Here is a 16953-nt window from a genome sequence, read left to right on the forward strand (position 1 = left end):
ACAAAATAAAAAAAATTGAGGTACATTGCATAGCGCATTGACAGTAAACCAGCTGTAAGCCAGTATGTTCTGACCTACCAGACTGTTCACACTACCCATTAGCTAGTAAGTCAAACGAGTGCTCCTTCACAAGAAGTCTAAATGTGACAGCAAGTAACTTATGTTGCTATAATCCACATTATAATACAATTTTATTGCCAGTCACTTTTACCCTATGATGAAGCATTTCTAGTCGACATCATCTATTATAATGTCTCAAGCCACAGGACATTTATTCTAGGTCCGATAAGTGGGTAAATATACTGAAATCATAATTAAACCTGAATATTAAAAGTTTGCTACATAAAGAACACCTAGTGGATGAAGCATGGACTTTAAAGGTTAATTTCCACTTCACCTGATGACAGATTTTTTTCCATCAAAATTTAGCAGAAAACAATTGATAAGCATTTTATACCATAAACAATATATTGTTTGAGGAGTGCAGTTAATGCCACTTTAAGCACCTCAGATAAATTTTCAAGCACTTTACTCATCTCCAATGTTTGATTATTTTTCAACTATCTTCCAAGATATATTTTTTTTTAACACAAATCACAATACTAAAAAGTCATGGGCTGAAATTTATAAGTTGTCATAACTTCGGTACAACACATCACAAGAGAAAATAGACAAGTTTTGGATTCCTCCACATTTATTATAGAAAGGAACAGGACAGAATCCCTAATAGAGACGCTGAGGCTTTCCCATGGTGCTCTTGATGTAGAGAGCTCTGACATTCTGCCAGTTCTTCTTCAGCAGAGACACCAAGAAGTTAACAGAAAGATGAATGTTGTAGACCAGCTCATCCTCAGACATCCTAACATGGCCCACTGCCACAGCCAGACACAGCACCTGAGCAAATCATATACACAAACATTAACACACTGTTCACTGCCATATGGCTCACATTAGAGTTCACAATCACTACATTTAACAGTTCTACAAACTGTACCTTTTTCATCTGGAACTTAATTGTGGATTTGACCTCATCCACCTTGGTATTCAGGTTCTCATTGTGGGTGAGAAGAGAAGGGAACTTTCCGGCTTTGTTCAGGCCAGGGCCCAGGATACGAGGGATCTGCTTAATCAGTGACTCGGAAGCCAGGAAGGCATCGTATTTCTTAGCTGTGGATCACAGGCAAGTTTTAATTAACCTATCTGCAACAACTACGTCTATTAAGCTTCAATATCACAGAGGTGATTTAAATCAACACCACTAGGACATTGTTCAGTACAGTGCAACTTTGAAGCAGTGTATGCTTGTTTAAATAAGAGCTCTTCTGATTCACAATGGGCATGAATGCTAAAGTTCTACGACACAAATCCAATGTGCTCAATGTGTACAACAATTCTGTAAATATCAAGGGCACTGATTAACTCAGATTAAACGAATCACTTGCTAAATATGATAATCATAAACAGAAAAAGCATCCTAAAGTAGATGACGCGTGCCAAAGTTTGTGTTTAGTTTGCAGCCACCCTAAATTACTCCTAGTAAATCACTAAATATGGCAAATGCCTCTATTAATTACCAGTTTAGTCATATACAAGCTTTAGGAAAGGTCAAAATTTGAAGATATACCCAGTTTCTTGACCAGCTTCTTGTTCTTGTTGAGCTTTTTGAGTGCCTCAATGTCCATGTGTGGCATGTCAGCAGCCTTGGCTTCGTCACAATGCTGCTGGTCCCCAAGAACGCACACCGAGAACTTGGGACGTGGAGTGGTCTTCAGCCTGTCAAGGACAAAGGAACAACCCCAATGATACCACAGAGAAGCAAACTCTCGCATACCAAGTGATGCAGAACTGGAGTCTTACCCATACCACGTTGGCCAGTGTAGGATGCCGAAAGCACAGTCATAATTAAATTGTCGGCTTTGGGATTGAGGCACACACAATGCCCAACCCGTCAGCCTCCCCTCATGTTTTAAGACCCAGGGTAGGGGTCCGTCTGCTTTAACAGCCCAGCTCTGGGGTGCAGGCAGACTACCCAGGGCACTTCTCTAAGCCTACCACTAGCCTACCTAAGTAATTCAGCTCACCATTAGAATGAGCATGATTTTATTAAGATAAGTTCAAAAATATGTTCTACAAGTTATTAGCACACTCAGGCAAGGTAGGGTGCAGGCCGAGAGAAGGTTGGGTGAAACAATAAAGGACCGAACCTGACAGTGCCTGAGAAACGCTTGTCCTTCTGGGGATCATAGTTCTTCAAGCTGATCTGCAGCTCCACGGTTTCCAGGAACCTGAACAAGTAAGCATGGTTAACATCCATAGAATATTCAGAGAAAACTTTAAAAAATTACTACAGTATTTTTGTACTATTCTTACCATAATGCAAAGTTCAAGTATTTAAACATTTGATCTTGTACACTAACAAGTTTTGTTTAAAAAAAAAACAAACAAAAAAAAACAACAACAAAAACTTAGCTGTCAAAAAAAGAGAAGTGTTAAAAGTATAAATATCACATTCTTACTTTCTCCTCTTAGAAATGGAGCCAGCCTGGACCTCCCGAACAGCCTCGTACAGCGTATCTCTCGAGACCTTGCTGTAATTAAAACACATACATAGATGTTAGGGATTACAACTGGATGTGGAAGCCTAGTGGTTAAGCTGTTGGACTACTACTCAGAAGGTCATGGGTTCGAATCCCAGGTCCATTAAGCTGCCACTGCTGGGGCCCCTGAGCGAGGCCCTTAACCCTCAATTGCTCAGGTGTATAACCTGAGATAAATTCTAAGTCACTCTGGATAAAGGTGTCTGCTAAATGACAGAAATGTAACATCTTGTACCGCAAATGTAAAAGCAGTGACCACTAGAACAACTCCATCGGGGCAATCTGTGCTAATGTTGCTAAAATAACACTAATCGTAGCCCACAAACATCTAATACTGCAACAAAATATACGTTAGAGATATAAAGTGTAAAATAAAACATGTGTATTATTCTTTGAACGTCGGATAATTCCCGGATTTCATCGGATTTAGATTTGAGTTCCGATGTAAACTTCGACCAGCCGGTTGTTCACCACAGACGCAGTTTTTACGCTATTGTAACCTTCCTGAAGGCTCGTTAGCAGCACAAACATTAAAATATAATATATGTTTATTACCCAGTTTACACACTTTGCTTTAATAAAGTAAAAAATGTACAAATTATACAAGTTTTAACAAGCTTTTTGTCGTACCTCATTTTAGCTTGTCTTCCCCTGCCACACGGAGCTTGAAAAAGGAAGACCTGCAGGAAGTGACGACAATTATAGGCGTCTAGAGTCAAACGCAGGCTGCCGAAGCGTCCATGTTTGTTGTGGCCTAATAAGGTCACCTTTATCACTAATATAGACCTTATTTATGTTTGAGTTTTGATAATGTTTGAGTTTTGATAATGTTTTGATAATTTAATACGCTATTAAAATAAATCTTTTTTACTCAAGTGAAATCACCGAAGCTCCTGAAATTAAATGTGTAAATATACAAAAATAAATAAATAAATAAATAAATTCTTACATTAATGATTTGAATACAGACAAATAGGACAAAACAATGTATATACAGTATCAGCATCTATATTTGTTCTGTTCAGTGCTATTATAAAGTACAGCTACGTCTACAGGTTTTTGCAGCGATGCAGTGTGGATCGTCGTCGTAATTTTTTTTTCAATTGTTGGAACCTCACAGCTCCATGGTCTCTGGTTGAATCCTGTCTGTGAAGGGTTTCTTGTCTCTCTATCAATTTGGGTTTCCTGTGGTTACCCTCTACATCTCAAAACCATAAAAAGAGGTGGATTCGTGAAGATAAATTGTCACTAGTTGTAACTATGTGTGTGTGCACAGTGCCCTAGGATGGAGTGGTGTCCCATCCAAAGAGTATTCCCTGCTCAAAGCCTTCGTTTTTACCACATTCAAAATGACAGTATTCTCTTGACCACTTGTTCTAATACTAACTAAACTTCAAACTGCAATACTTTGTCCAACGTCCCCCAAGCAAGACAGTCTTGTGGGGTATATTGTATTGGCCAAGCATACACAAAAACAACTTCCCAAAACAGCTGAAACCCTAAAACACAGGGTGATTTCCACTGACTCTCATGCTGCCTTTATACAGATTCATATATCATTAATATCTTTTATCATAATACCTGACCTTCTCATACTTATGCACAGCATGTAGTCTGTGCATTAATTCTGCTGGGAATCCACAGTGCTTACAGTCCTTCTGTATTTTTGTCAGTTTTACTACAAAGAGACATTTCTGTTCAAAATGATCACAATTACTGCATCATTTGATATTTTCTTGTCCTTTTGGCTGCTCCCTGTTCAGGGTCACCACAACGGATTATCTGGTCTGCATATTTGATCGGCACAGGTTTGACTCCGGAAGCCCTTCCTGATACATCCCTTCCATTGGATCCAGGCTTTGAACAAGCATTGAGAGTTAATCCTTCAGTGGCTGGGTTATCTCCCTGCCTGGGAATTGAACCCCAGCCACTGCAATGAGAGCTCATGCTTCTATCATTTGACATTTAAAATTATTGATCAATTCAAAATCCAATAAACATTGTACTACAATGCAAACATTAGAGAGAAATAAACATGCACACCCCAGTGTCATTATGAAATATGGCTACTTGTTAAAATATTTACACTTGATACCTTTAGGTGTAAAATCTCTTTATTTTTTTAACAGAACTATATTTAGTTGACATTAATGCGTTTTAAAGCAGCTTGGAGGGACTTCTTCAGGAAAGTCTCATTAAATGAAATACAGCAGGATAGTGTGTGCTGACATGCGGCAGTCACCTGAAAGAGAAACACAGCAGAAGCAGAGAAATATTAAGATAAATATGTATAAATGGCCAAAGTAATATTTCTCAAAATGGGATGTACTAATGACCGTTTTGGTTTAATTATTAAGTAATTATTTGATTTCATTTTCATTTATAATTATTATTCCAATAAATATACAGAATAATGTTTTACATACAGAATCAACACAATACATGTTTAAATTATAAAGCACACTTATACTGATGATAGCATTAAAATAAGCCATTATATGATATTAAAATGCATCACAAATGCCACTGTCTGACTTATTTGATTATTTGACTCACGTGCGACTGGAACTTTGTCAGGACAGTGAGCATCATTTTAGCAAACTTCATAGACTTGGTGAAGTGTGGGGTCTGACTGCTCAGTTTATTGGTGAACTGAGAAAAAATCTCTTCACTCAGCTCAATCTTTAGGAAACGAGATGTAACCAAAGATTAGATATGTTCATCAAAATAATATAATTATAAAGGGAAAGTACTCAACAACCAATATACAATATCCCAAAAAAATCATAAAATAACATAAGCTCCAAGTTTATTTAACGTGGAAATAAACAACCTGAAATTAATCGTAGCTTACCTTTAAATCCAGCAAGTCATGGATGACTGACAACACACCCTCGTTCCAGGAAACCATAAGCGTCATCCTGGATAGAGGTAACTTGATAAAATGACACGAAATCTCATGCAAACTTCAGAAATATATGTCTTAGAAAATCTGTTCAAATCTTTAACTCACTGAAACACAAGAAGCCTGTGATAGGGTTCAAGGCAGTCTTTCGCCAGCCGACAGATCAGTTCAGCCTGGGCACTGCCTGAGTGGAAAAGACACTGATTTAATATGCAAAAAATCATATTGTGTTGTGTTCTCATATGAATTTTAAAAAGATTTTTTTCACCCAAACCTGTTTGTCCTTCCTTTATGAGTGGTTCTATAAGAGCCTGACAGGTCGGCCTCGGGTAACGAGTGCACAGAGACGTTATAGCTGTGACCAGACAGCGGGAGGGTGGCTCATTGAGGGAACGAACCTGAGGGACAGAGTGAGAACATAACTTATCTACAGAACCTTTTCAGACCTGGTATTAGCAGCCATCTTAGGTCAAGTTGGACAACACGCAACCAGGACACAAGAAAAAAAGTGACAAAAATAATTTGAGTAGTGTGCTCCTGATTACATATATTAACTGTGTTAAGGATTAAGTATTTGAATGGACTCATAAATATTCATTATGTCGCAGATAGCACAGTCACAGTGTTACAATGAAAAATCTCTTTTTATTTTTTTTAAGAAGATGAGTAGAAGGGGATATCCATCCATTTTCTGTAGCTCTTAACCTAGACAAGGTCACAGGGAACCTGGAGCCTAACGCAGTGGATTCAATCAAAGACACTAACAAGTAAAGTACAGAGCTGCCTAACAACGCAAGTCTTTGGACTATGCAATTAAATGCTAGAAGCACAGGGTGAACATGCAGGGATAAAAATAAATAAAAAAAGTTACAATTTTTAATCATAATGTTTAAACATTTTTAGAAGTCTTCGTCTTTATTTTTGTCACATTATAGCACAGTGAAATTCCTACTTTGTGTATCTCAGCTTAGAAAGTTGGGGACCAGGTGCAGGGTCAGCCATGATACAGCGGCCCTGGAGCAGTGAGGGATAAGGGCTTTGCTCAGGGGAATAATAGTGGGCTCTCTGACCTTCTGATCAACAACCCCGAGCCTTAATCACTTGCTCTACCACTGGTCTTAAAGTAGAGTTCTATAAAGATGCTTTGCTGCAATGTCCATTGTTAAAATCACTTCACAAATAAAGCAGAATTGAACTGAACATGAAAGCACCACGCATGCAGGACAGTGGCATGAATCGAACTCCCAACATCAGAAACGCGAGTCAAACATGCTAACCACAATGCCACTGTTTGTCAGACACACGGTTTGGCGTGTGCAAACATCTACACCCAACTTTACTAAATGACTCTTAGATGAGTCCAAGTGTGTGTATGATGTTGGTGAAGTGCACACCTTGCCGAGTAAAAGGTTCTTGATGATAACTGAGGCTGTGCTGTGGCTGAGGTCTTGAGACAGAGCCAGCACGCTGCTACAGAAATGTGGTAAACTTTGCTCAGACGTTTCAGGTAAACACAGCATTGCACAAATGACCTCCAGCTGCTCAAAGACACAAAGGCAATGTGATCAGTATTACATGTTACATACATTGCTTGTGAATGAATCACCTAAACACAGAACAGTTTGTGTGTAGTGCATCTCCAACAGTTCAAATCAGTACCTGATTTGCATCACATTCATTTAGCACTTTAATTGTAGGCACACAGCTTTCATCCCACTGCAGTAAAAAAAAGAGCATGACTGATACTGCATTTATAATAGTACTCATTTTCAATCAACGATAAGAAACAGAAAAATGTAATACCTCTGTTCCAGAGTCCAATAATTCTTTTATCAAAGGAACAGCTGCCTAAGAAAAATAAATCCAGTAAATGTTCATTTTCTTAAACAATACCTTCAACGTCACAGAATGTAAATACACAAGGCTATGTTTGTAATGGGCTTGGAATTAAAGTTAGGAGACTGTATGACCCAATATTAGAGTTTTCAGATGACACAATTAATCAAAAGCAATACATACGTCACTGAATAATTCAATAATTTGTTGTTGTTTTTTTTGCAAAATAGCAGAAAATAGTGGAAAGACCCTTTCATGTTCATAGCTTTAAATATGGAGATAAATCATATACCTGAGTTTTCCCAAAATGTTTTAATAATTTGTGACCGTTTCAGTTTTACCTTTATATGATCTGGTAAGACATTTCCACAGTCTTTTTCTGGCACTGGTGATGTTGCTGAAGAATCTCCTTCCAGCTCCTTATCAAGCTGCATTGTTTTTACATCCGATTCCTCCTGACCCACAACCACCTTTCTGTCTTCAGGACCACCGTGACTTGCAAGGTCAATCTTTCTCCTTTTGCTCTCTGGTTCATCAGCATCAGAATCCATATGCACCTCTGTGATCTCACTTTTCCTCTTCTTGAGCCCTACATCTATCTGACAATCTCCAGGCAATTCATCACTCCTACGTTCATTCAGACAGAGATCCCACCCTCGTTTTTCCCGAAAATCTTTAAACCGATCGCAAAGATCTTTCAGGCTCAGGACACATTCTGGCGTGAGCAATGTGTCTTCTCTAAACCCCTCATCCCCGAGGTCTTTGTACAGCTGACAAGTTAAGGCACAAACCCATGGATTTTTCTCAGCGTCCTGTGCCAGGCAGCGGAGCAGAGACAATACACTCTCTCTTGGTAAACCAGGGTGCAGAAGATGCAGAAAACACAGAAGGTCATGCTTAAACACAGCAGGAAACAGGAACACCAGTGGTTTACTGCAACAACAACAACAAAAAAGTGTCACAAAGAATTGTATCTTCCCACTAGACGATCTTTGTAACTACATTTTCTAAAGTTTCTAGTTCAGTCATTTTCTAGATCTAGTGACCACACATCAAGACACTGTTCAGTTTCTCAAGCATCCCATCTCAAGCCTCCAGACTGGATGGTTGTGATCTCAGGCTGTGATCTCAGGCTGACTTACGTAGTGAGTATGTGTGTGTGTTCATCCACACACTCCTGGTCCTGACATAACGTCTGCAGGACATCTGATAAAGTGCAGTGAGGATCAGCGGATCTCTGCTTGAGAAACACTTTATGAGCTCTGTTTATTCCTCCTGTGAGTAAAGTCTGGACCAGAAAGCGTGAGCGACCACCAAAACACTGTAGTAACTCTTTCATTAGAACCGAATGTTAGCACACTTAAACTACAGTAAATAAACTTCAGCCTTCTTAAATCCTCTTCTTCTGATTGTTGTCGAGATAATTGAGCTCTATACTGCCCTCTACTGTACATCATTAACACTAACAGTGTGAACAAGATCGGAAAATGCAATATAATATAAAATATACATACACATTATATATATATATATATATATATATATTTATTTATTTATTTATTAAAACCAACACTAACAATCTGAAAATCAGGTCTGGTACAAAGATTTTGTTCATTCCATTAGATTTAAGCACTATATATATATATATAAAAAAAATATAAATATAGAGTGTGTATAAATAAATAATGTATTCAAGACGATTCTAAGTGCATAAATCTAATGGAATGAACAAAATCTTTGTACCAGATTGTTAGTGTTGGTTTTAATAGAAAAATGAATGGGATCTAAAATTAGTATAGAGGAAAGGAAACAAGTTGAAAGCACTTCCTTTTTATGATTAATAAAAAAAAATAAATAAAAGCATTACAATTCATCTGAACACAACTACATACAGGTCTACTTTATTCCAAAATGTTGCAAACCCTTGCACTAAATGATGCACATGGCTTAAGCACAATTTTGCTCAAAACACACTGCTGGAATCCTGCACTGTTTGAAAGTTGTCAATTTTCCCCCAAAGTTGAAGTGTGATTGAACAAAGACCTGTGAACTGAGCCCCTTGTTTTTGTAACCCTAATGGACTAGTGTCAGGTTTGGCGTTGACATGTTTCCTAATGAAAAACCTTTGGCACAAAAGGAGGATAATTTTTTCTGCTTCAGTCATTAAGAGGAACCATCAACCTGGAGTGATCTGGCTTTAGCAATCCTCTCCAATCAGTTTTCATAGGGCTTTTTCTATTCTTGGAAATAACTGACCATTCTTTGTTTAATATGGTAAGCTACAGTCAAAGGTGATTTAAATAAAATATTAGTTTAACTGTTAAGTATTCAGTAGTATCCCCTTAAAAAGGCAGCACCTTCTACACATCAATACCCTTAAAATATTGGATGTTATAAGCAAAAAGTACACAACAAAACTGTTTTAATACACATGATTTGCAGGTTGCAGCTACTGATTAAACCCTGTGGAAACTCATCAGCCTAAAGGGAATCCTACAGCCCAACTAATATTTATTCAGTTTAGTATACTGTAATCTTTCCTTCTTTCTTTAAAAGAATGCAACAGTAAGCTCCATAATTAAACTTGGTCAGAACTATTCAAAGAGTTCACACAGTAAAACTGAAGAAAGTTGTTGCAAGAAATTGCTCAATTTCACAAACCAAACATTTTATTATCTTCTTTTCCCCCCGCCCCAGTCAAACACTTAATAAAAAAAAGTCATAAAACCTGATGCCAAGTCTTGGTGTATATTGTAGTATTGACCAATATAAATGTTTCCATAAGCCAGTCAACAAGTTACATTTGAGTTAAAGCAAGGTCAGCAAAAAAAAAAAAAAAAGCCAGAAGTAGTCAGTGTTTGGTTTAACAGGAATAACAGACATGGCCCAAGTGGTACATTTCAGCCTAGAGGTGCCTAGCTCTGATCCTGATGTCCAGCATGGTTCAAGTTCCCAATTAAACAAAAACCTGGTAATCAAATGTGCAAACTACCAGATTATGCTGGACTCAGTTAAAGATTGGAGGTAAGCACCCTGGCCTGTTTTACACAAATAAAAATCGAAAGACTTGCATCATTAAAATCCATTTTTGAAGTAACGTACAAACAGATATGACTCCAATTCCAAGAACAGTACATAAGTAAACAAGTACTAAATTCAAGTATGACAATTTTTTTCCTCAGCCTTTTTATAAAGCTACAAAATACTTTAGACCCAACTTGGAGAAAAGTAGAGCTACTTTCAAAATGCCATCCCATTGAAAACAAAATGTCAGTAACCTCTTAAATCAAAAGCCAGATGGAGACTGAAGATTAAACGTACAATGCCTCAAGCAGTTTAGTGCTTTGGGTGACAAGAGGTCTGAATATAAATCATGCCCAGAGACTGTTAATGGCACATCAAAATCAATTACAAGTTAATGACCATCAAGACCCTGTACACACGAAAAAGCTTTGCCCCTCCATCAAACAAGCTCAAATTGGACAAAATCAAAGTCGTCATCATCCAAAAGGGTCAGGGCAATAAGATAGCTTAAAAGCCGCTGGTCCTCACTATCCATATCTTCTAGCAACTCCAAAGCACTCTGCATAGTTATGGGGGTAGAAAAAAAAAATAAAAAATTAAAAGGGGTTACTAAATTCATAAATCAAGGACCATAATCAAATTACCAGACATTTGTAATCCCATGATTATAAAAACAGGAAGTACTGCAGCCACAGTTACAGGCTACTAGAGAAAAGTCACCTTTGGTCTAAAACATCTGCGTTGAGGTCTGTGGCCAGGTGGTAGCTCATGGCTAAAGATGCACTCCGATGCAAAGGGGCAGCATCCATGACGCATGAAGAAATTGCACTTTATTTTACTGAGGGATTAAAGCAGAGCACAGAAGAAGTATTGTTTGAATTGACACATCTTGCTCTTGGTGCTTTTGGAGGTTGGTTGCAGGTATTAAGTTTGCTTTAAAATAAAATGCTAGTCAGTGTCATGAATCCAGTGCCCAGCACAGAAACAAGAATATGCCTTGTATGGGGCACTAGCCCATCACAGGGTACAATGCACATATGATCATGCTTATTTTACACCAAGAGATGTTTCTGGCAAGAAACCTGAAAACCTGGAGAAAATCCATGCAGGCATGGGGGGGGAAAAAAAAAAAAAAAAAAAAAAAAGAAGAGGTAGAGAAAAGACAACCGGAGCTGGGGTGCCTAGAGCAGATGCCCAAATGTTCATCTAAAATATTTAGAATAGGGCATCTTGAATTAATGTTTAAATAAAAAAACAAATAAAAAAAAAAAAAAGTTGAGTTTGGGTGACATTTTCTACAAATGCATCAAAGCATCCCATATCACAGGAACACATCTAAAAAGGGCTTAGACTTGTCCATGAGCATTAGTTATGGCTTGTTTTGGGGCTTAGGAACCTGGTTAAGCTCTGTTCAGAGCCAACCCATCCCTCTGGAAAGCACAATGACTCAACCATATACAGTAGTGCAGTTTAGAGTACTGAAAAGGCAACATGACAGACCAGCAATTAGATTCATTTTTATGCATTGTAAATCTTACCTGCTCTTGTCTTTAAATGAAGCAATCAGTGCTTCCTTTGGCTCACTCTCATAAACCCAGTACTTACTGGGAATGTAAAAAGAGGACTTCACTCTACACTGTGGACAGGCTCTGTTTAACCAGACATTTCACACATCAGTTCATAGAAAGAAAAACACTGTTGACTGAAATTAAAGAATAGGCATCATGCTTACTTTATGACCTCTTCCTGAAAGTCTTTGGTCTTTCGCCAAGTCATAATGCAGCCAAGACAGAAGGCATGACTGCAGTTGGGCAGGATTCCAAAGCGTCTCTCACGCACTGTGCTTTTTTCATAAACTTTGTCCATGCAAATACCACAGATGACGTCTTTGCTTTGATTGTAGGACTCAGATTGTCCCTGGTCAACCGAAGCTGTTGCACCACTCTCCTGCAGATGGATTTCCCAAAGACAGTAAAGCTTTAGCTATTCTGCACAAGCAATGTTGTCACATTTAAAATCTTTTCTGATAAAACTAAGTACATCGTCATGGCAGTTCTGATTAAAAGTATTTATAAAATTATAATTTCTATTGAACACAATGAATCAGTGGTAAGTAGTTGGGAAATAAAGGTAGAACTAGCCACATTACTAGAAATCTTTACTACAAGCAAATGCAAAAATGTACCTAAAAGTTTGGAGGGGAAAAAAAAAAAAAAAAAAAAGGGAAAAATGCCTTGGTAGGGCAAACTAATGGTAATCTTAGACACAAGCCAAGGTTGCTTTAATTGCCATACTTCACCTTTTGGTGAAAGAGAGAACAGTGAAACTATTCTAAAAGGCACATTACATGTTAATGCAGTGTTCTGCCATCATGCAGTGCATAAGGTCAGTTTACTTGCCAGCAAGATCTAGCATAGTGCAATGACTACTTGGAATGCATCACTCGAGACTGAAGGGCACGACAAATTAATAAACCTCAGAATTCAGAGACTATTTAAAATGCAGACAAAGCAAACAAATTGTACCAAACAGACATAATCCATTAATAATTAAAAGAACTTGAATTGTTAATTTAACTAAGAAAAGATCCAAACAAATGTGCAAATGCCAACAGTTGGCAAGCAGGAACTGGTTGATCGACTCAGGGAAAACTCAGTCAGAATTTACACTGGTGGAGAGCTGACCAATCCTTTTTCAGCTTGTCTGCCCAGCAGCAATGATTGGAGCTACAGAGCTGATACAAGTGAGAAACAGTTGGAACAACTAAAATTACAAGGCACTTTGGAAAGAATAAGTTGTTAAAGGAGTCTAAAACTCAGTTAGCATTACAGGCCTTGAAGGTTTTAAAAAAAAAAAAAAAAAAAAAAAAAAAAAAAACCCAAACAGACAACACACCTGCTTGTCTGTCTTAGAATCAGTTCTCTCTTGACCCTCTGATGCAGCTTTAGATGCAGGGTCATCTGCAATATTGCAGGGTAAACGATGGGAACTCAGGTCAGCACTTTCCTGTGGCTGTAACCCCTTCTCTGCAGAACAAAAGTATCATTCTCTGGTACTAAAGCTGAACTACACACAGGAAAAGCTAAACTGTATAGAAAAATAATGCAAATACAGATTGCAAGTTAAGTTCACCCTGCTGGTGAAGTATAGACCCTGCTTCCGACACAGCATTCTCTTCCTCCTCAGCAATATCTGTAGTTGGACGTTGTGAAGTATGCTGGTAGCTTAAACCCAAGATCAAGGGTTCAGACCCTCGTCGCCTCCAGCTGTATGCACCCAGCACAGGGTAAAGTGAAGGCTCAGAACCCCGCCGATTAGCTGAAACACGACCTGGCAAGGCAGAAGCATTGACTACAGGTGCTGAACCACGCCTGGCACCAGAAGACTCACTGTCTGGACCGGCAATATGAAGATACCTGAAATCCAGAACAAGGGGGGGGAGAAGAAAAGAGAAAACACACCCACCCACACCATTCAGAGTGTGAATGTTAAAAGTGCACTAATAGAAGTTGAAGCCAAACCCACCTGCAGTTTTCCCCAAACCAGCAGCCTCCTTTTTGGAAGTACCTGCACACTTGAACTGAAGGTACCGCAGGAAATTCATGCAGATAAGAGCAGTGCTGACCCAACCTGCATGCACCGTTTACAAACTGCCTGCAATGACATTCATGGTAACAAAAAGTTTCCAGAAGTGTAACACTGGCACATATACAAGCACTTGCATCTAAAGGTTTATAGCCTCCAACCTCATAAAAAAGGACAATTACTTTTATTACTGATACAGTATCCTCAAAGAGACGTCTCACCATATGAATCCTTTACCTGGATTTTTTTTTTTTTAACCTTGCTTTAATAGGTACACCATTAATTTAAATAAAACAAAACACTTTGGTCACTTCCCAGGAGAAATGCAGCCTAACTCCTTGAGAAGGTGACAGGAGCACTGATTAAATATACACAAAAACACCCCACAAATAACCAGGTTGGAAACTTTATACAAATTTTCACCTCATTTTACAACATTCATGATGTATTTATGGCGAATAATTTAGGCAGAAGATGTTAGTTCAGCTTGCAGATTTGGGGAAACAACACAAATCAGTTTGGTTGTTTCTAATGCAGGTTTCCAGCAGGATGACGAACAGAATAAACTGTTTACAAGAAACAACTTCATAAGCGACCGCTAACTGAACTGCGGAGGTGGAAACAAGCAGCGTCGTTTAACTTTAAAGGCGTAAAACGTCGTCGTTTAAAGTAAACGACCTTCAGTGAAAAATAGAAATCTGTTTGTATGCCACAGACAGACAGACGGTTATAACCTGAGTGATGTCAGCTACAATATAGTTTACTTCATAAATATAAAGTTATAAATAACTTAAAATAAAAATATAAAAACACCTATATTTATATATAAAAAATAAAAACAAGGCTTTAGACTTTAATACCTGCAAATCTACCTTTGCGAGTTAAACTCACGTTTGCCCGAATGTCTATATGCTGCACCTATAACAGAGCGTCAGCTTTCTACACACAGCTCCTTCTAACCAATCACATTCGTGAGAAAACGTGACCCGTTTTTCTCACGACTGCCAGCACTTTTCACAAAGAAACTGAAACAAACAAGTTCAAGAAACAACCCAGTTAGTAAGACTAACAATTTAAGAATATCTTACCTACAAATACCATTACGTCTTTGGTCTCCCGTCACCTGTGTGATTTTCTCCATCTGAGAGCCTAAAGTACTCCTAGCTGTTTATGTCTCTAATGAAATCCGCACGTGTGTGTGTATATATGTATGTAATTGTAAGGCGTGTCTGTAGCCAATTAAAATAGCTTGTAAATAATTGGTCCAATCAAAACAATAAACACGCCTACCTCGATGACGACAGCAGAATGTAGGGCCTAGTCAACTCTACCAATGTAGGTAGCATAGACTTATTACTATGACAAGGACTTCTATAGACGGTCACATTTAGGGTGTGCCATTTTAAACATATACTATGACGCGGACACAGTTCTATTAAATGAGCTGTTGGGCAACATGTTGTTGCAGTGGGCCACCTCATGGCTCCTGTTTCCTCCGTTTGATCCTTGTGTTTCTACCTTTGGGAATTTCCTGTTCATGCTTTCAGAGTATGGGTAAATGGATTGGGTATGATAATATACCCAATGTGTGTGTGCGTGGTGTCCTGTGCTGAACAAGCATCCTATCCAGGACACATTCATGACTCATACCTATTGTTGCTGAAATAGGTTCCAGATCCCAGAGATGGGGGACTCGAGTCATATGACTTGACTCGAATCAGACTTAAGTCGCACATTTGAGACTTGAGACTTGCTTGACCAATATTAAAAAAAGACTCGACTTGACTTTGACTTGACATTCATGACTTGAGACTTGACTCGGACTTGAGTTAAATGACTCGAAATAACTTGTTTTTCGTTTTTGTTTTATCTTTTATGTCTATTTTGTTTTTAAATCTGTTTTTAAACGCACGCAAGAGCGTAATCTAACCACGTGACGCAGCAGGCACGCAGAGGGAGCGCGCGCACTAACTAATAAACCTTAACAGTCGTTAAGTGCTAAACAACCTTAACATTTTGTGCAAGATGAGAAGAGAAGAACAGCAGTATGCGACCACATCGCTCACAATTGAATGACAAAGTTCTATCAAATTAAATTTTTTGCAAGCGCAATGTAGTGTAAATGGTTGGTCACTGTTTATGTGGAAATGTCAGCTTTTGTGCAATAGCACTTATAATTGGTCTTCAGTGTTGCTTTGAGTGAAAATCGTATGGATCGTTTATGGGGATGCACATATATATAAAAAACATAAATATAAAAATAAAAAACTTCAGAGTTGCAAGCACAGCCATATTCTTGCACACACACACACACACACACACACATTCAATTTAAAGGGATAGTTCACCCCAAAAAAAAATTATTTTATCCAAACCATTCATAAGCCCCATTCACTTCCATAGTATTCTTTTTACCCACTATGGAAGTGAATGGGGCTCATAAATGGTTTGGTTACAAACATTCCCCAAAATATCTACATGTGTGTTCATCAAAACAAAGAAATTTATTCAGGTTTGTAACATCATGAGGGTGAGAAAAAGATAACAGAATTTTCATTTTTAGGTGAACTATCCCTTTAATATTAATAAATTACACTTACTCCAATCATCTCTCTCTCTCTCTCTCTCTCTCTCTCTCTCTCTCTCTCTCTCTCTCTCTCTCTCTCTCTCTCTCTCTCTCTCTCTAATAGATAATTCACTTCAAGGTTTGTGGGATTCAATAATTTACGTTTTTTGATTGACTGATTTCTTCTTGTTGTTATTCTGTTGTTAAAAAGGAAGGATCTAATTTAAGGATGTGTTCATGTCCCATTAAAAGGGAATGCCTGTTCAAAAAATGCCATTTGGTTGCACAGAAACCATTGTACTTTTATATATATATATACTTTTCCATGGTCTTCTGCCATGTTTGAGGCATATTGAAACTTTTCATGCTTTTATGTTGGCCTTATTTCAGTTACATTTACATCTTATTCATTGTAGTTTTGATTTTTATTCATTTTTAGA

At 38.1% G+C, this 16953-nt stretch overlaps 3 protein-coding genes across 3 annotated transcripts; all 3 read right to left on the reverse strand.

Moving 5' to 3' along the window:
- Positions 1-676: 676 nt before the first annotated feature.
- rpl10a (ribosomal protein L10a) lies at positions 677-4544 on the reverse strand. The gene is made up of 7 exons (XM_060881674.1): positions 4367-4544; positions 3228-3351; positions 2517-2588; positions 2205-2285; positions 1625-1773; positions 995-1167; positions 677-894 (listed from the first exon to the last, which is right to left on the reverse strand). Exons 1-7 carry the CDS (start codon positions 4542-4544, stop codon positions 724-726), a joined length of 948 nt encoding a protein of 315 aa, XP_060737657.1. The 3' UTR covers positions 677-723.
- A 149-nt stretch (positions 4545-4693) lies between these two features.
- fance (FA complementation group E) lies at positions 4694-8739 on the reverse strand. The gene is made up of 10 exons (XM_060881342.1): positions 8481-8739; positions 7680-8271; positions 7306-7350; positions 7162-7218; positions 6897-7040; positions 5777-5900; positions 5611-5686; positions 5452-5518; positions 5154-5279; positions 4694-4839 (listed from the first exon to the last, which is right to left on the reverse strand). Exons 1-10 carry the CDS (start codon positions 8675-8677, stop codon positions 4735-4737), a joined length of 1533 nt encoding a protein of 510 aa, XP_060737325.1. The 5' UTR covers positions 8678-8739; the 3' UTR covers positions 4694-4734.
- Positions 8740-10017: 1278 nt separating this feature from the next.
- mkrn4 (makorin, ring finger protein, 4) lies at positions 10018-15148 on the reverse strand. Its single transcript, XM_060881541.1, has 8 exons — positions 15036-15148; positions 13888-14016; positions 13495-13778; positions 13258-13388; positions 12095-12309; positions 11901-12011; positions 11083-11200; positions 10018-10921 (listed from the first exon to the last, which is right to left on the reverse strand). Exons 1-8 carry the CDS (start codon positions 15086-15088, stop codon positions 10802-10804), a joined length of 1161 nt encoding a protein of 386 aa, XP_060737524.1. The 5' UTR covers positions 15089-15148; the 3' UTR covers positions 10018-10801.
- Positions 15149-16953: the final 1805 nt, after the last annotated feature.

Source organism: Tachysurus vachellii, chromosome 11 (assembly GCF_030014155.1).
Source record: "Tachysurus vachellii isolate PV-2020 chromosome 11, HZAU_Pvac_v1, whole genome shotgun sequence".
Lineage (NCBI taxonomy): Eukaryota > Metazoa > Chordata > Actinopteri > Siluriformes > Bagridae > Tachysurus > Tachysurus vachellii.